The 20,555-nt window shown below is 36.2% G+C and overlaps 1 protein-coding gene across 1 annotated transcript in view; it reads right to left on the bottom strand.

The window, feature by feature from the left end:
* Positions 1-19,287, bottom strand: part of mts (protein phosphatase 2 catalytic subunit mts) — a 35,000-nt gene extending 15,713 nt beyond the window's left edge. The window contains exons 1-4 of the mRNA XM_081759654.1: positions 19,052-19,287; positions 12,716-12,925; positions 11,269-11,532; positions 8,091-8,263 (exon numbers count right to left, since the gene is read on the bottom strand). Of these exons, the coding sequence (XP_081615780.1) occupies positions 8,091-8,263; positions 11,269-11,532; positions 12,716-12,925; positions 19,052-19,153 (749 nt within the window). The 5' untranslated portion in view covers positions 19,154-19,287. The remainder of the gene's footprint in view (positions 1-8,090; positions 8,264-11,268; positions 11,533-12,715; positions 12,926-19,051) is intronic.
* Between the last annotated feature and the right edge of the window lie 1,268 nt (positions 19,288-20,555).

The following is a 20,555-nucleotide window of genomic DNA, read 5'->3' as shown; positions in this document are numbered from 1 at the left end:
TGTGCACCTGCGGTCATCCTGGACACATCCCAACCAAAGTCGCTTTCCTGCCAAACAGTAGCCAGCATTTCATGGAAAACGTCCGCGATGGCTGTTGTGATGCGATGTTTCAGTTCATTAACATTATCAGGTAGGGAAGGGGTGTACATTTTATCTTTCACAAACCCCCACAGAAAGAAGTCAAGTGGCGTGTAATCTGTAGACCACGGCGGCCAGGCAATTGATCCACTACGACCTATACACTGATCTGGGAAACGCTGATCAAGAAATTCTCTTACGTCTATCAGGTAGTGCGGCGGGGCGCCATCTTGTTGCCACCATAAGCGGCCATCGTAGTCATCTTCATCTAACTGTGGAACAACAAAGTTCTGGAGCATATCAAGATAGGCGATGGTGCTCTCAGCAAAGAAGAATGGTCCATACACCTTTGCTCTGGACACATCGCAAAACACGTTCATTTTGGCGCTCAAACACGAACCAGCTCCATGTGAGCATGTGGATTTTTCATGGCCCAAGTACGACAATTGTGTGTGTTGACTCGGCCGGAAGGTGAAAAGTTGATTCATCACTGTATACCGCATTGTTCAAGAATGACTCATCACCATTAATGCGATCAAACATGGTAACACAGATTTCATGTCGGGTATGTTTATCCGCTTCATTCAATGCTTGAACCAAGGACAATGTGTATGACTTCATGGACAAACGTCTACGACATAGGAGCCAAACAGTGGTCTGAGGGATACCAGTTTCTTGTAATGCACATCGTATAGATTTCCGAGGACTGTGGACAAAACTGCTTCCATCACATCGTCAGTCACGGGTGAGCGCCCTGGAGCCGTTGTGTGTCGCACAGAACAACCTGTTTCAACAAATGTCTGGTGCCATTTGTGCACTGTTGGTCTGTTGGGTGGTTCCTTGCTGTATTGTATGCGAAACTTACGCTGTACACTCGTTGCTGACTTCGTTCCTTCAAACCAAAATACGCATTTAGCTCACCAACGAAAGTCTCCATTTTCAACGACTGACCGGTGGCGCCGCGTGTGGTCACCTCCGCAACTACTCAATACGTGAGTTAAACTTGAACTGCCTTATGCAGAGTTGTTTTGACGTTTGATTAGCGTCTTACTAAAAGCCTGATTACTGCAGGAAACATATGTTAGTCGAACTCTTTAGTATGATTCTAATCATGCTTCAGAGCGACTCTGCATAAGGCTCGAAGTGTTTTTCCAGTCTGTATAATGACATATAAACCAAGTCTGTATGTGGTTCCAATCAAGAATTATTTAACTGAATTTGTAAAAGAATCACCCTTTTATATATTCAAATAATAATGGCTATTACTTTTGGCATGTTCTGCCAAGATCTCTGGCTGCTTGAAGTTAGGAAACTGGAAGGCACCGTGTGTAAGATGTTTGCTATCACTTCGTCAGGGTAATTGTGATATTTTTGTTAACTCTTTTTTATTATTATTATTATTTCGGTTGAGAGGATTGCACTGGAAGTTGTGCCTCAAGGGATGCTGAAATAGATACTGTAGCTTTTAGGTAGACGGTACATTTGAACTCGCCCGAAAGATCCTGCACACATGAAACAAGCAACGGCGATTGTGGTGCTTAAGTTTGTCTTTTCTAGGTACTTCAGAAGTTCGTTCCTCATGGTTCTTCCCGTCCAAGATAAAAAAAAAAAAAAAAAAAAAAACATATTGGGAGATTAGGAACATGTACTAATTGCGTTAGTAGGTACCGGCGCAATTCAATATGAAAATTTAGATTAAAAGAAAAAAGAACTCTGTTTAATGTGCATTATTATGTTCAGGAGAGGTAAGGGCACAAGATATGCAGTTTGATTATTAAGGGTGATCGGTGAAAGATTTATAGAAAAAGGGAAAGAGGTGTATGTGGCATTTATTGATCTAGAAAAGGTTTATTACCGTGTTAATTGGAAATATTGTTGTTTTAAATTCTAAAGAAAGTTGGGTTGGAAAATAAAGATCGAAGACTCATAATAAACTTATATAGGAGCCAACAAGTAAGTTTTAGAATAGGGGAGAAAATGACAACGGAGAGTTCAATTGGAGGGGGAGTTCAATAGGGATGCTGTCTCTTGCTTACATTATTTAATATCAACCTAAAAGAAATAGTGAAAAGACCTTACAAAATGAAGACGGCATTTCGGTAGGAGATAGAATGATTAGGTGTATATGGTTTGGAGATGATATGGAGTCTGTAGAAGAATTTGAAGAGGAAAACAATAAGTTGTTAGAAAACTTGAGGGAGGGCTGTGAAGAATATGGGATGAAAATAAATGTTCGAAAGACAAAAGCCATGGTGATTGGAACGAAGGGATTGGTGTCAAATATAGAAGTGGAAGGTGAGAAAATAGAACTAGTGATTAGTTTTCGATACCTAGGTAGTATTATTAATAATGACATGAAATGTGAATGTGAAAAAAAAAAGTAAGGATAGGAATGGCGAAAGAAGCATTTAGGAGGAAGAAAATACTATTTTGTGGAACTATGAATAAAGAGTTGAGAAAAAGATTCATACAGTGCTTCGTGTGGAGGTATTGTACTGTATGGGACAGAAACAGAAATTAAGCAAAAATGATCAAAAATGACTGCAAGCTTTTGAAGTGTGGGTGTGGAGAAGAACGGGAGAATTAGTTGGGTCGAGCGGAAAATGAATGACAGGGTATTAGAAATGGTGGGGTTGAAAGGAAGAATTTTAGATATTATTAACAGGAACAGAAACTGTTTGGGATATTAGGTAAGAAGGATTTGTATCATGATGGACGTCCTAGAGGGTATGGTGCAAAAATAGAAGGGAGAGGGCGAATAAGACTAAAATGAATGAATGATAACAAAGCAGAGAAATCGTACGTGACGATAAAGAAATTAGCGGAAGACCGTGTAGCATGGAAGTTCCTCAATTGCAGCAAGTGACTTGCCAATAATGGCAGAATACCTGTGATGATGATGATGATCATGTTCATTTTTATGACACTTGCAGGATTATAATAAGTATTCATTTATATTGTCTAAATATTTTGTATGTGTGTATGTTGACATCATTTTCTTGGAAATCGTATTTGGTATTAAAGTATATGTCTAGTAGTAGAGTCTACAGGGTGGCCGGAAAGTCCCGTTACTCCTTGATAAATACTGATGTAAGTTTTCCCGTTACCCCTTGATAAATGCTAATGTAAGTTTTCCCATTACTCCTTTATAAATACAAATGTAAGGTTTTCCATTGTTCCAGATTGTGTGAACGATGGCTGATACTTCCAGTTACAGTATTGAAGAACGTGTTATTGGAAGTTGTTGGGTACATGAGAGAAACCCAGAACTCACCATCTGTGATAATGCGCTATGAGAGTTCATTATGGGCATCGTTGCACAAAACGTTAGGATACCACTTTCGAACTGATAGAAGCAGTGAAAGAAGTTTTCACTCAAGTTACACCTGAAATGCTCCTCAAAATGTCTCTCAGAACCTGGCGGCTTTGTCATGAGAATGACGGTCGAGAGACTGATTCTTTGACTTAATGTTTCCTACCTCAGTAAAACTTCTCGAAAGCATTGTCGTTCATGTCATTCAGTTCTTTCCGTGTAGTTATTTACGTAGGTTTAGTGGTTTATGTTACTTATTTTCACTTGGCGTGGGAGACCCGGGTTCGATTCCTAGCGGGAGCTCATGTGGTTCGGATTTCACGTTAATTAGTAGATCTACGTCTCATATAGCCTCGCTGCTCAAAGGGACGTTAAACTCAAAATCAACTCAACTACTTATTTTCAGGGGTAAGGGAATCTGTGTCCACCCCGTATATTTTGATAATGATTTGTTTGCAGTGCGGATATATAATTTATTTATATGTGAGGATGTTCATGTGCAGTTAGGCCTATCTAGTAAGCCTAACAGAACATGGGAAGTTCCTGTTTAACTATCTACTCCAGCACACACAATAAATTTGATAGTTGTAATACCATATTACATACAACTGAAAACACGGGAAAACATATTGCATATGGTCTTTAAAAACCTTAGAATGAAAAAAAAAAAGCACGGAGAACGAACCTCTGAACAACCAAACTAGACTGCAACATCAAAAATTGACATGTTACTTATTTTCGAGGTATTTACGAAAAATTACAAAATTTGCGGTAGTTTGATTTTGCCGGCAAAAATCTTTTAAAATATATAACAGTGTTCGTTTTACTAGGCTTCTTCTTAACTTATTTAAATATTAGGTTGGGCTGCCAAACTCCAATTGTAGATGCACATATTGTTGATAAGTTTTTGCTAGTTCATTTTGGCGTATCACATTGATTACTAGTGCAAGCACTGACATAATACATTAAAATATTAAACAAGAATGGAAGGTTGTAAGCAACAAAAATCATTGAGGAAACATAGTAGTTTGAAAGGAATAATTTACAAAATGCGAATTTCGTACTTCTTTTATTTTATGAGTACTCATTGGCTGTTGACTATGACCTCATCACTTCTATGACGTCTTTCCTTGAGTCTACCTTGAAATCAACCTTCGATAAGGAACAGTCGAGGAAGGTTCATAAATATGACTTTTTTTCAAGTAGCCCTTGAACTTCAAGGAGCACTTATCCGAGGAAGCCTTGAAGTCAAGTCAAGGAACAGTTCAAGGAGTGTTTATAAATATGGGCCTAAATGTGGTTTACCTTGCACCACATAAAAATCTGCCATCACTGATACGTTCTATTGATCCTGCTACCTCTTTATTATCTCTTTAATGCCTTGGTTGAAAATCATTCCCTGTCCTTCGTCCACTACACCTATGTTTTATGGAACGTAGTTAAGGTGAGAGTGGAGAATAATGGAACTTCGAACTAAAGTGACATTCCAGTGCTGTTTTTAAAGTATGGTTTCCATAACCTGTTCGTATAGGTCATGTTTGTAACTCCCCCAAAAATGCTGACAATACCGATAAACGAGTTCCATGTCTGAAGCTCCACGGTGTTCATTGTATTTCTGAACGCAGAATATTTCAGGACCTTGCGAATCTGCGGGTCATCAAAATGCTCTCCTTAATCTTTGCACTAAACTACAAAAGAAATATTGAACAAGTTGATTGTGAGTTTAACGTCCCGTTCGGCAGCGAGGCTATATGAGACGTGGACCTACTGATTAACGTGGAATCCGAACATGAGCTCCCGCCGGGAATCGAACCCGGGTCTCCCACGCCAAAGGCGCGTACGCTAACCTCTTAGTCACGAAGGACCTCACAAGTTGGTTTATTTTTTAGTCGACGAGCAAGGAGTGCTCTCAGACAAGGAACCAATTTACATTCGTTAATATATTAGAGAAAAAACAAATTTTGGAATGTTAAAATACCACTCTACAGATGCTGATGAAAGCAGTACTTATAATTCAATACACGCCATGAACTATATAAACTACCAAATGCATCGAATGTACAAAATCTGTAGGCAATAGAATGAAACAACTTTTAGTTTTGTAATCAGAGAATTAGATTAGATTTACTATCATTACATAGTTAATGCCGCAAATTTTTCGAAGGCCTGTGTAAGCAAAGGCTTCGGATTTTTTAGGTTCAAAAAGTTCAAATTAGGATTTTTAAAAGTGTATTTTAGGATTTTATAGGTTTTCAAAAATATTGTTACGGATTTTATATTTTACATTACTAAAAATGAAATTTCAGTACATTTGATTATATTTTAACACTTTGTTAGTTACTGAACACTTTGAAACCTACTTTTCACAAGTACTTTAGTAAACTGTAAGATACTTCAAGCTAACCAGTCGTGTGCGAAAAAAATATTACTAAATTAGAATTGATAATGGTAGTTGGAATATTGTATAGCATGTTTAGAATTATATACACATAGGTTCAATATATGTATTAGCATATATATTTATATATATTAGTCCTGTATTTGAAATCTTGTACAGCTCAAACTTCAATTTACTTTCTTAGATTAAATCACTCAGGAAGAAATTATTTTCAATTATAGTGTTTCCGGTACTTTCTCGTTATTCTATAGCACTGATAAGAGGATCACTATTTTCTGAAGTTGCACTGAACAGGAAAATATTTCAAATTTTCTACAGGGCATTTACAAAGTCGCCCAATACAAAATTGAATGCGATGGAATATTTTCGGCGTTAAACGTAACAAAACGTGTTAAAGACTAATGGATAAAAAGATTCGAATCAAGTTATTTGAAGGTGGCTTGAAGAATTCAATTTTACGCTGGGAGAGGTGCACACAAATAAATGGACCTTACATTGAAATATTACAATTTAATATAGACCTAAGTTAATGGAATTAAAAATTTTAAATCAAATTCAACAACTTTGGACACATCCCTCATAAGTGGATCAACTACTTTCAACTCAAAAACATGGGCGACTTAAGAGAAACTTGATGATAAATGTCCTTCCTTAGGGAAAGTAGGTAGATTGTAAAGTATGTCACTTCGATTATTTTGTTCTTATTACAGATTTGAGTTTCTTGCATCATTACAAACTATATAATATTATTATTCCGAATTGAAACCAGTTGCTAACATTCTTTAGGGTGTTGAAAGGGCATTTCTTCTAAGATCATATGCTGCAGTTGGAGATGATTTAATCACAGGAAGCGGTCGTTTGAAACCTTCAACAATTTACTGAAAGCTATTTTAAATATTTCGAGTGACCTAAACATCGAACTGACTATTCAGTGAAAAGTGTCGAGACAAGTACACATTCATTCCCTAATTAGTTCTCTAACTCCACCACAATAATGCCCCTTTTTTGCATGCAATATGAACGCATTTTCTGTTATGACGCTTTATTCTGAAATCATGAATAGCAGCGTTGCAGAGGGTCAAAATGGTATGAACTGGGGAGAAACAAAGGCATTATGAAGTACACTGATTTACTGGACCATTATTTTAAGTTCTACCTGCAGTACATTCCGCAATCTTGATCGGACTGACACTTCTTGCTACGACGTGGATCTAGAACAATCATTCAGTATTCTCCGTCCTGTAAAATCTTGAAGCCGATCAACTATGCGCAATGAAAGACTGCACCTGACCAATGTGTCCTGAACATTAACCGCGCACGAGTAAACACCAGGAAAAATAGTTGAGTTGATTTTAGTTTAGCGTCCCCTTCAGCAACGAGGCTATATGACACGTAGCCCTACTGATTAACGTGGAATCCGAACCACATGAGCTCCCGCCGGGAATCGATACTGGGTCTCCCACGCCAAAGGCGCGTACGCTAAGTGCTTAGCCACGAGGAAGGCGAGACAAATTAAAACAAATAAGATCAAGCTGCAAAACAAGAAAATGACTTCCATCACATTTTTAAAGAATTATTCACATTATCTCTTCTTTGAGAGGTAATTTTTTCTCTCCCTCTGTTTCTGACGAACTTCTTTCTTTTCTCCAGACATTATGTATCTATTAGTGCTAGGAAACATACTGATTCTGAACCGCTAGCCCGTTGGATCGATATTGCACTTTTACCCGTAAGAAGCGAGTTGACCCGATACGACAAATTAACCCAGACTCGTTTAGACTGTTTGACCCGTTAGACCTGGTGCACAGAACAGAACCTGTAAACCTACTGAATAATTCAGATAAACACAAATTAACAGCGGGGGAACTTACTAACTCCGGTTTCAATACTGATCGCCATGGCAGAAAAACAGTAACAGAAAGCGAGAGGAAGTCTTTTGATATGGATTAAGCACCATATTGATAGATTCCATCTACGACTTCATTACTCTATTGCAACCAGGAGTGGTAATAGAGAGGATATCGAGCCAAGACGACATAAAATTACAGCTCGCATTTCATCGGGTAAAACCAAATGTATCGGGTAACGAGTGACCAATCGGGCACCCGTTTACCCGAAAATTTCGAGCTCTCAAAAATACAAGCACAATAAGGTCAGCTTTATAATTAAAACTACCATGGCAGACATTCTCCTTATTATCAGAAAAAAAGTACACTTATCTATACGTGAAACTAAGACTAATCAGATTTTTAATACAATACATTTACAGTGAAAGCAACTACTACTGCACCCAGTTCTTACCAATTATAGCCTTCCATAACTAACTGGTGAGCTCTTGAAACCAACGTCAGTCCATTTGAATGATTGAAAGTTTCCGAAATATCCTGGCCAAATGTATAACCAGCTCCACGAGGAGATATTCCCCAGCCTCCCCTGTCATCAGGATCTGACCAGAGTAAATCACACATTGGACCCTGCAAATATGACGGAAATTACTTAGTGACTTTTATACATTAACAATAATGTAACATGACAAGACATAACCCCATTTTAATATAACTTTAAAAACAGATGTTCATAATAAAGTTAGATAAGAAGGAAGAATACACCTAGTACTAAAATATAATCTAATATGCAACTGGATGAAAAAAAAAATTAAAAATAAATGAAACTACTTCTGCTGAAGAATGTAAGCACATATACTTACATTGAGTATTTCTTTTATATAGAGAAATGGAGAATATAACCTATTCAATATTACACCTGCTCCTCTATAGGTGTGAATTCAATGTATGCAAAAATTCAGAAACCTTCAGGACTGGGTAAACCGTGATAGTGGTTATAAGCCTAGGAAACCACACTATCAGATGAACGGTCTATTACGTATATGATCCATGAACAGAAAATTCGGTATTTTCCCGCCTCTAAACATGCTTAAGGAACAGTCAGTGCATTATAGAATTCGGAATTTTACCGATTTTGCAGATCCGAAGCACTTGTGTGATATTTTGAAGTAAAAATACTACATACAATTTTGCTAGTTAGTGTGTATCATTTTTTTTTAAATAAAAGTACTTACTCTTGTGTATAAGAGGTTAAAAAATTATTACATCTATTGGTTAATCCTTAGGAATTCATAATGTAAATATGTTAAGAATTTTAAAAAAATCTTTTCGAAATTCATGGTTTATTTTTGGTTTTATATTATTACCTACATCAAACACTAATTAAATGAGGTTTTTGTGCTGTAGAGAAGCAAAACGAAGTATGCTTTATCAATGTAAAGCAAAACTTTGACAAAAGCTCAAAATTCCCCAAGCAAAAAAGCGAAGCAGAAAAAACTGAGTTCTTTTTCCCAAAAAAGACTGTGTTTTCCGAGCCCTTGCATCTCTAATACAGTGAAAAATGGAAGACTAAACCGAAAATCGAATTTGAGGTTTGCAGCTTATGATGCGTTTAATCACTGCCACCCAATCCACTTTCTGAACAGCCATACATTGTATCCCTCATGAAGTCGGTACTCAGTGATATTCCTTTGTTACTAAGTGCCTACTTATTAAAGTTGGTAATTAATATGACTTAAATAAACCAACTTTAATGCTATTTATAATTCATAAATTAAATATAACAACGTAAATATAACATAAACAAACTAAAACGAAAAGTATGCTGACAACTTCCAACAGTAATCATATTCATATCGACATTCTTTTGTCATATGTGAACAGTTGAAACTTTCAACCTTAAGTTAAAGGAATACTTAATGGCGATTATCGTTAAGATTCTTGTAAGTCAGATTAAGAGCTATTTTTCTAGCTTACTTTTATTCGAGATTCTGTAATTCATAAAAACCCAACCTAAAGGGAAATAAAACTGACTTTTGCCTTTCCTGACAATTATCTATATACAACAGAAATAATACTGAAAAGTGTATAAGATGATAAAATGGGATCTACCATACCTGAAAATCCTAGCGCATACTAAACTACACTATTGTGTCTATACGTCTTAACTATATACATACTCCAGAGAAGAACAAATAAACAAACTAGACTAAAGTATCAAATATTACAAAGAAGAAGAAAGAAAGAAAAAGAGAGAATAATTAACTGAAACCCGTACCAAAATCCTTTTCATATTAAGAAAAAAAAAAATAGTTTTCCATTTTTTTCTATATAAACTGTTTCTGGGTTAAATTACATAAAGACAATACAAGAAAGGAAATGCAAGGGTAAGTGTAACCAGCCATACTACCATCAATCTAATCAAGGGCTTTCCACAACTTGGATATCGCGTGGTAATAGCGAGATTATTTATTCATTCAGAATACTCAGAATATACTTGTGATAAAGTAATACAATTTTCTTCTTTTCGCTCAGCGTATTACGTGATAAACAAGTAGACAACTTTCTGCGAGTAACATTCAATAATGGATCTAAATATATATCTGATCTTAATGCCGGGCATTGGTGCTATCTATCGCTCTATAGTTTTATTCTTCAAGTCTTGACAATCAAGCCACGAGAATTCGAGATTTTAACGCTCGCCAAGTGAATATGTCATTGAAACATCGCATGAAGATAAAACTTTTCAATATTACGTATACTGTATACGTGAAAAAGGCGTTTACTGCATCATACTTAGGAAATCCTTATAAAATTACCATTTATATAAAATAAACCATGTGTGTTACAATAGAACTCTTTTAATAATATAAATCAGTGAACGCGTTTCCTGTAAATTGTGTGTACTGACAGAGTGCCCATAAGAAAAGGGTTGGAAAGCACTGGTCAAAAATGAAATGAAATCGTTCAGTTTTACGTCCTACGGTTATGCCGATTAGGCTAAAGGAGACGGTGATGATGAGAAATGAATGAAATGAAGAGTGGGAGGAAACGGGAGAACTCCGAAAAAACCCACGAGCAGTGTTTGACCACCAGAAAGTCCACAGGGCGCGAGCTGGAATCGAACCAGAGACCCCACGCACCGGAGGTGAACGCTCTACCACTGAGCCACCGCGCCCCCCAAGCACTTGTCAAAGTTCTCATATTCCTCATCCAAAATAACAGATTGCAACTCAGTATTCATATTCTAGATTCCTTGACTTCATTACTTTAATCTCTTATCCAATAATCCATCAATGATCCGCATCTATATCGGATGAACATCGGTGCCGTAATACATAATCAAAATAATCACGATGTATAACTCATATTCGTTAACCCACATATAACGAACAACTTACTTTACACATCACAACATATGAATTATAATTTCTTTTCTTCTTCTATTACTGGCACTTCCACATCCCATTTTTGTCAACATAGTAAAATATTTACAACTACAGTCAATCTCCTAACAACATAAACAACTACTTTCTAAACCTCCTTAAGAACTAAGTTATTAAAGATAGATAAAACAAGTTAAAAATCTATTAGAAAGAGGAGCACGCATAACTTTTCTTCTAAGTTGTACTTACCTCATGCGGCACCTCCTGGAGGCGATCCAGTGCTCGAATGTGGTCTAAAGTATCTATTGAAGGTGAAAGACCACCATGTAGACAGAATATTTGTCCATCAACCAACGCAGTCAATGGAAGGTAGTCGAACAGATCAGTGAAATATTTCCAAACATTAGCATTTCCATACTTTCTCAAACATTCATCATAGAAACCATACACTTGTGTGATCTGCCTAGACTCGTGATTTCCACGAAGAATTGTTATTCTTTCTCTATAACGCACCTACAAACAGAAAAAAAAAAAATACATTTACAAAACAACAACATACTAATAAGTACTATAAGAATTTTTAACACACTGCAGATACAGAATTCTTGAAGCTTTATTCAGAATCTAGATTATATATCACAATTACTTGAAACTGTGAACCTTCACAATGTCCAGCATTTCGACGAATATTTTACCACTTTCATATCGATATTCATTTCAGCTCATTCTGATTTACAATCTCCAAGCAAATACAGAGTGAGTCAAAAAGGACTTTACAACTTTGAACGCATATAAAAATGTATGGAAATAACAAGAGGATCAGTAATTACTCTTTAATAAATTTCTATATGCTGTAAAGTCCTTTCTGACTCAACCTGTCTTTCATCTCAATTATCATGAAGCACTATTTGAAATTAATCTCAGCGGACATCGAAGAACTTCTGTGAGTTTTAACTAATACAAAATCTAAACTTGTTAGGTTGTGATAATGTTTACAAAAAAGTTAATGTGTAAAAATATTAAAGTGCATATAAAGGTAAAATGCAAACCTTGCTTCTAATCACCCAAATTTAGTATTTCTTACGATTTTCAATATCTTATAAATATGTAACACTTCTACTTTCTGTAATTGTCAGAAACATTGATTGGCACCTTTACAACGATTGTTAATACTTGAACTGTTTTACTTTCTGTATACTCTGGAACTGAAAGGATGAAAGCTTGAAGGACGTGAATTTTACTGCTTTCAGATGACCCTCATTCACTAGTACCTCTCTCATTGTAACAGAGTTGACCACCATAGTATATGATTTCAGGAAATTAATGTGCGATTCTGCTTTATATTCTTCTGAGCACTGTACTTGAGTCATTCCATGTCAAATTAGCACAATTCTCAAACAAATTCTATCATATTTCGCCAGAGATTGCTGACATTTGATATAGTTCTTGCCACCGATGGAAAACTACAAACCTTTTTATTCTAGGTTGATACATCTTGTAAAGTATAGGCTCTTCCTTATCACAATGTCTTATCTTCAAGAGATGGACTATAGCATCACCTTTCAGTAACCAACAACTTACTAAGTACAATAGTTGATGTATAAGTGCGAGCTACAATTCTTCATATTCCAATAAAAAGCAGCATAAAATCCATATTTTACACAATATAGAACAAACTGGTACTAGTTCTACTTACTTTTAGAGCTACTAGCAGAGTTACGGTTTCTACTGAATAATAACCACGATCTACGTAGTCTCCCATAAAGAGGTAGTTGGTATCTGGAGATCTTCCTCCAATTCTGAATAATTCCATCAAATCATGAAACTGGCCATGAACATCACCACAAACGGTCACAGGGCATTTTACTTCTTGGACATTGGATTCTTTGGCTAAAATTTCTTTCGCCTGAAAGAAATAATACACGATATTAACATCAGACACATTCTTCTTTAGAATTAAGTCTCTTCCCCAACTTTTCTCTTCAAAACTTAAAACTAAGTACTGCTAAACTTTCATAATCCTTGAAACTGCTCATAGAATATTGGAGATATTAAGAAACCTAGTAAGAAATAATTTATAGTTAGTCCAAGAACGTTAAGTTTATTTTTATACCTTCCAGCACTCATCTGTATGTTAAGTACTGAAAATATACGAAATAATCGTGTATCACAGGACAGAATATACTCTTAAAATTGAGTTCTAGAGGCTAATTAGAATATCTACGGTTTCTAATTAAATGTTTTTCGGTTGGAGGAAAAAAAAAATATTATTTCGTTCAGGAAAGTAAAATTTAGTGTTACGATTTTCTTTCCCCTGGTCTTCTGCTATAACTTTTCCTACATCATTTGAAGCAATTTTAATTTCAAGTGTCCGAAGATATAAACATATATGAAATACAATACCTACACTCTTCACAACGAATGAACTACATGTAGTCCGAGCTTTCACTGGATGTCCATAATTCTTGCTAAAATGTTAAAAGCTGGCACAAGACAGCCAGTGAGAAATTCTCCGGGAAAATACAAAAGGATGGAATGACTAAGTCTATACTTGTACCGTGACACCTTAGCCCTCGCGTAATGGTAAGCACTATTTATCTGTGACTGAGTACTATTTAAAATCTACTATCCTCGTCGCCGGGGAAAGTATGTGTTATTGGTGTTACCTTCACACTTCCCAGACCTACATGGTGGCTTTGCCTCAAGAACTTGTATATATAAATGTTCGGAAACAAAACTCTGGGAAATGATTCCTTATATAGAAGAAAAAAATAAAAAATAGACCAATATAGGTGCACAAATGCGTCATTTGGTAGCTATCGTCCGCCGAGAATTTGTCGGAATGACAAAAGAAAGGGAGAACAAAATGTGAGACAAGACAACTTTAAGTGCTGAACATGAAAAACGGGCAGAGATAGGATTCGCTTGGAGACATAGAAGGGAAGTCATGCTTTTATCAAAACGAAAAATGGTAGACCAGGAACTGAAAGCTACCACACACTCCAATCGACTGATACATTAGCACGAAATAAACGCTAGACACCGAACTTTCATCTGGCATTTCTGCTTGAGTTATGGCAGAGTAATACAATAGCTCAGTGACACAGCGCTAACTTTTGGTGCGATGGATCTCAGGTTCGAGCTCCAGACCACTTGAACTTGTGATTATTTCTTACAAGTAATATCCAGACATTCGAAACGATAAATAGTAAATTATTTTAATTTTATTTAACTTAAATACTCATCGAGATTTATTATAAAACATAATTACAATGTTCAATTCTACCTCGTAAGAAACTAAGAAAAAAGTGCTGTAGAACACATTTCAATTCCGATAGAAAAGAACTAGTGCAAATGATACATGTTTTAAAAGAAAAGATGAACTAGCGTTAGCCACTTAAGCAGAAAAGATCTTTCTTCAATTTTACACATTGACGTAAGCCTTTATGATACGAATCTCTACTTTTCAGTGAAGCAAGACTGTCTAACATAGAAAATTCAAACAAATGTAAAAGATGATGTTGGCAATTTCTGACGTAAGAATAACAGAAAAGAACCAGTGTCATCACACACCTTTTGTAACTCATACGGAGACTTACGGAAGTGTAACTCACCGATTTGAATGAAACTGTATATAACATCGAAAAATAACGACACATACTTTTTTTTTTTTTCGTCAATGGCGCGGACTTAAGGGTAGAAACCATCCTTTGAATATTAGGGGGGTAATCTCCAAGCATAGGCAGAAAACAATCATTCAATGTAGAGAAAACATACTGCCAGAGGAATTTTACGATAGCTGATTCAAAAACTGACGTCAAAATTACAAAATTCAAAATGGTGAATCCAATACGGCGATTACAGTTACAAGAAGACTTTTGGTTTTAAATGCTCTGCAACTAGCCAAGAACAATTAAACTTGCCCGCATATGAAGATTTACTCTTCTTTTTCTAATGCTCACTAACCCTAAAACTCTACTATTCCAGACTTATTTGAAACCCTTGTACGTATTTTAACGGGATGCTTGAGTAAAGTGAGTCTCTGCACCTCTCACTATTCTGGGTACTTATTGAAAGTAAGTTCCTTCGCCTCGCCTCTCATTATTCGGGGTGCTTCTTTCAAGTGATTCCCATCGTCTCTTCGTATTCGGGGCGCATATATAAAGTGAGTGGCCCGGGCCATTCACTATTCGGTATGCTATTGAAAGTTGGACCCCTCGCCTTTCACTAGTCGATAGTAAAGAACACAAGTGAACACAAGGATAGCAAAGGACACAAGTGAAAATTTTGCTGTAAAATTTATTACTTCACAAAAGAAATAATTTCTTAGCATCTCAATTATGCAAGAGGCCAATCTCTGACCATGGGAATACACACACTTTAAATGTGATTTCCATTTCAGTCTTTATGAGTAACACTGCAGATACTATTCAGGATGGACCATTTACCTTTATACACCTTGTAACTTCTAAAATACTGGACAACAAGCGTTGGAATTTTGTATCTTTTACATATCGACAGGAGGTCATTAGCGCAGATTGTGGTACCCCAAGGTTAAAAGTGTTGCCAACCGAACATAAAGTCGTATTTTTTCAAATACTGCAACGTCCTTAGTTTGCAATATTGAATAATAAATGTAACATTGTAAGATCTGGTTTAATATGTAGGTTTGAAATATGCAATAACTTTCCGTAGTGCTATTTGAAAAAATACAGACTTAACTATGTTGGGTTGGCAACACTGTCAACCGTGTGGTATTATGGAGTACGCCAAACTATGCCACTTGCCAACATTTGCATTGTTTCAGTTTTCAGTACTAAATTTCAGTTGTTCTTGTCCATTAATTTAATAGTTATAAGGGCGCATCAAGATTACTAGTCCATCCTCTACCTACTCCAATAATTAATATGTGACTTTAAACAGCGTAAACCCTTGTGCATCTTTGGCACCCTAAATCTGTGTTACTCGCTTGCTTTTACTTATTAGCGGTCACTCAGGCCCCCGTAAACCACTGTGGGTTACGAAAGAGATCATGTGTAACAACAATAAAAATTAATCTGATAATACAATATCTCGATTCAAGGCATTTACAATTTAGCTTTACCAATAAAACAATTTTGTACCCATATGCACACCAGGCTATTTATAATCTGCAGTTTTGTTGTATTAAAAATGAGATTTCTATTGCCGTCTTCCATCTAAATTATACTAAAGCACAATCCGTCCACAAGATAATAGGTGCACTACAATTTTACCAAAATATGAATTAAACCAAAGATAATGGCATCAGAAAATTTGTGTTAACTGCTGTATCGCCGGACCTTTTTCTTTTAAATTGCCAGATAAATTGGAGAATTTATTTTGGTTTGTGAGCAAGAGTAAATGAGGGGAATAGTTGAAGTTCAGAAAATATTTGTTGTTAATTGTTTTTTATGTTGTAAGCGGCACTATATACGGATGCGGAAGGTACTGTTTGGCGAAGAAGTACACTTGTTATGATTTATGGGAAAGCAGCGCGGAAATGAAAAAAATTGGGACATATCGTGATTGAGTTTTATCAAGTTATATATATATATATAAAAAAAAAAAAAAATAAGGAGTGTCAGTTGTTGAAATGACATGAAAGGCATGATCTGAACGGGCGAACAATTTATTGTTAACTGTGGAAAGGAAACTACAGAAAAGAAGAGGGATATCTAACGAAACCGGCTAAAGTTTAGAGTTGCCCCTCGTTTCAAACCTACAAAAAACCCGTAAAAACATTAAAACGTGCAGTTTCACTACACAGATCTATAGTATAAGTAGTAGGAACGGGTTAGACGCCCCGCAGAGGTTATGTTCTCGAAATAAATTGGGCATGCTGCTGAATCATGAAATCTTCCGCGTCTTGCAAATAGTACAAACTTCCACATATCTTTCCTCGTATTAAACATAAATTTTACTGCCAAACTTACACACCTAAACATCATATAAAAACTCTAAATCATAATTTCTTACCCCATTTCTCCTGTATATTTTCCAAATTTTTATAAAAAACGGAAGGGGCAACTCTACACTTAACCCATCAAGACTAATCTAATTTAGGACATTTTGGTACTTTATGGATGGCATTTAGTACCTTCTCCAAAGCTGTGCAACACACAAGCCATGCATTTTATGACATATGAAGTGCTTGTCCACTGTCCTCGTTAATCTGTATACTCATCGTCGCCGACACGCTTGCTCCCTAAAAACGCAGCCGCTCGCCCCTTCCCTGCTGCGCTCTTGTCCTGACTTGGTGAGGTAGCATTCGTGCATATTACTGGCCACCGGGAAGGTTCTAGAACACAGATCCCCCCGTACACGTTAGTAGCTAGGTTGGTACCTTTCGGTACCAAAGTTTAATATTTAATTGCGAGCAATGCCGAACGAGTGACAGCCAGTGAAGGCGGGTTAGAGCCCCGCAGGGTACGTTGCATTCTGTCTTTATTATAGTTAATTGAGAAGGGGGACCTGTGTTCCAGAACCTTGCTCTGGCCACCTAGCGCATGTTGGTTCGTGTTTTGTGCACTAGTTTCTATGCCATACGTCCACACTATATTTCGATCAATAACCACTACCGTACCACGTAAGCTTGAGTCACAACTTGTTTTGGGGGAGAAACTAAATAATATTCATTTATTTCCATTTTTCTGTAGTCCGGCGATACAGCAGTGATACCGAAAATTTCAACAGTATTGACTACAGCAGTGCAAGGAAATGCGAATTGCTTTAGTTCCGTAAGCTTTGTACGGAACAGACACTATGGTCTGTATCTATGAGTTCATTTCTTAGATTGTCCTGACATTTGTGTTATAAAAAAATACCAAAACACATCCTAATAATATAATTGGGTTAAATTCCAAAGTTGGGCGTCCGTTTCCAGCGAAATTTTTAAAATTTACCGGAAATATATGGATAATTTGATCGTTTGTGTGCTTGATAATATATAAAAGTCTCGAAAAATCTGTTTATTTGTTATATATAAGCGGTTATAAACATGGGACTATATGGCGAGCGGAGGGAACTACTTGGCGCAAGGTAACTGAACAGTTGCATTGTGGGAAAGAAACGAGCATTTATGTTACCAACATGGCGAATGTACAAGGGCAATGGAGCAAAATCTTTTAAAAGTTTGTGAAGAGCACGGATTAATGAACCTAATAACAAATTGCAGAAAGTGTGGAAAGGAGATAACAGTGAAAAAACTTGACGAAAGCGGACGCCCAATTTCGGAATATATGCCATATAATTAACTGGGTAAGTAATATACCCAAGTATCGGAAAAATATCATTTATATGCACAGAACCCACTTGGTAGTGATTATCGAAATAAAGATATTTCAAAATGATGTTACATGAAAGGTATTACATCCAAATTCTACAAAAAAGGAAGAAAAAAGAAAGAAAAAATATAAAAAGAAAAGCGACTTAAACGGTTTTTTTTTCCTAATTCTTGCACTGAATTTGAAACTATCTGCAACGATCTTTCCATTTATTCCTTAAGTTACTCCTGAAAGCTGAAGAGGTAATGAGTAAGAAAAAAAAAACTTTACCGTAATAAAATTACATGACTCATACGTCCTTCACAAAGAGTTTGAACGATAATCCAATACTTCATAAAGGGGAATTCGAGACAATTTAATCATGTCAAATCCATTTGACACACTTATTACGAAAATTAAGGATACTCTCGAGAAATTGCAAACTTTTCCTGTTGTATCTTGATAAAATTAACATCACTGAGTATCAATAAGGTCACTGTACTTACAATGAGTGCAATAGGCACAGGTTAAACTTAGATCTCCCAGACTGCGAAATAGAACCCAAAACAGACGTACAAGGAGTAACCTTAATAAATCACGCAATTCGAAAGTATCCTGCTATAAATAAATTTGAAACGTAACTTGACTTTTCTAGTAACATAACACAACCCTTAGACAGCATTCTATTTCACTATCATGATGTAATGAACACATTATCCTCGTTAAGGATTCAGACAACCGCAGCCTACCTTTTCACATAAAGTTTTCACTTGATTTTCTGTAAGCTGTTTGCATTCGTTTAACTGTTCTATCCACTGATCAAGTTCTTTTAACGATGCTTTATCCTCCATCTTTGGTTATCTTGAAAATAAACAAATATCACACGAATTTCATATGAAAAATAAACAAATTAACTAATACACATTCACCTAGAAAATGGCCGCTACGTAGAGTATGACGTCAGTTGCAGGATGCAGCCCTAGCGTTCCAAAGTATATATAACGAAGAAACTTACTTCACACCTCCGCCCGATACTAGAGACATCTCCTGGACTCCCGATGCGAAATTATTATATTCTTCACTACGAAAGAAGACGAATTTTATTAGCGTCCCATCACTATCATCAAGGATTACAAATATAAGGATCACATGTAATAATGTTTTGGGTGCAGATTAAGAATAGCTCGTTAAACTAGAAGAGCATTTCACTTTTCTTGCTGTAAATGATTCTCTAAATTCAGGGCCGGAATAACCCATCTGAAGGCCCGAGGCTAGAAAAATATTTGGCCAGTGCTGACTTCGCCTAATGCATTTCTGTGAAACTACAGTAGAAAAGTAAAGGAAATCCAAATATGATTTATATTTTTGGACATGTTTTATTTTATGATGATGATCGTATCTTTATAATATACACTATTTTTAAATACCCAGTTGATATTTTGATTAAAGTGGAGGCCCATGTCTACCTGGAAGCCAGGGAAGGGACTACATCCCAAAAGCTCACCCCTTAATCGGACCCTGTCTAAATTGTTCTGGATTGTTGCTACTCTGACGGATGCCCGAATAATTGCTTATAGATTGATCATATGCGTGCAAACTTATGCGGAAATGACTACATACTATCCAACTACCTGCTATTCTATTATATGAAATTATTTTATTATGCCATTCACTCGCGGTGACTAGAAGATTTTTCAGGGTAAGAGTTGCATTCATTGATGCATATTCACTTTACCATGGCTTCCCGTTACGGCTGTACATATGCGCTGGAACGTATGCTATAAAAGTAACTGTGCAAAGATACAAATAGCATGTGCTAAATGTCCATTGAAAACGTGAATGGTGTTTAACCGAGTCAGTGCAAGCTTAGTAGGGACCAGGCGCGTCAGCGACGGAGAGCATGCTTAAAAACGAGGATAGTGCCAAAGCACTTGATATCGCATAAAATTACATAAGTTAGAACACTTGTAATGGTTTCATGCTTGTAGATCTATACTTGTAAGCATGAAGTATACTTTTCCTACATCGTCCAAAAATACTCCGCTGGTGGAAATTAATATGTTTGGCAGTCTTCTTTTATATGCTCTCATTTACTATTACTCTAGTATAGCCCTTATAATGGTTTCACATTTGTAATATTACACTTGTAAATGTGAAATACTGGTTTCTACATTGTGAAAAAATCTTCCAGCAGTGGAATTTTATATCCTACATAATCCGTTTCCAAATGCGTTCACCCATTTTAACCGCAAA

The sequence above is a fragment of the Thermobia domestica genome, chromosome 5 (genome assembly GCF_964235325.1).
Source record: "Thermobia domestica chromosome 5, izTheDome1.hap1.1, whole genome shotgun sequence".
Taxonomy (NCBI): domain Eukaryota; kingdom Metazoa; phylum Arthropoda; class Insecta; order Zygentoma; family Lepismatidae; genus Thermobia; species Thermobia domestica.
Note: the sequence above shows the minus strand (reverse complement) of the source record. Positions and strands in the feature narration are given on the sequence as shown.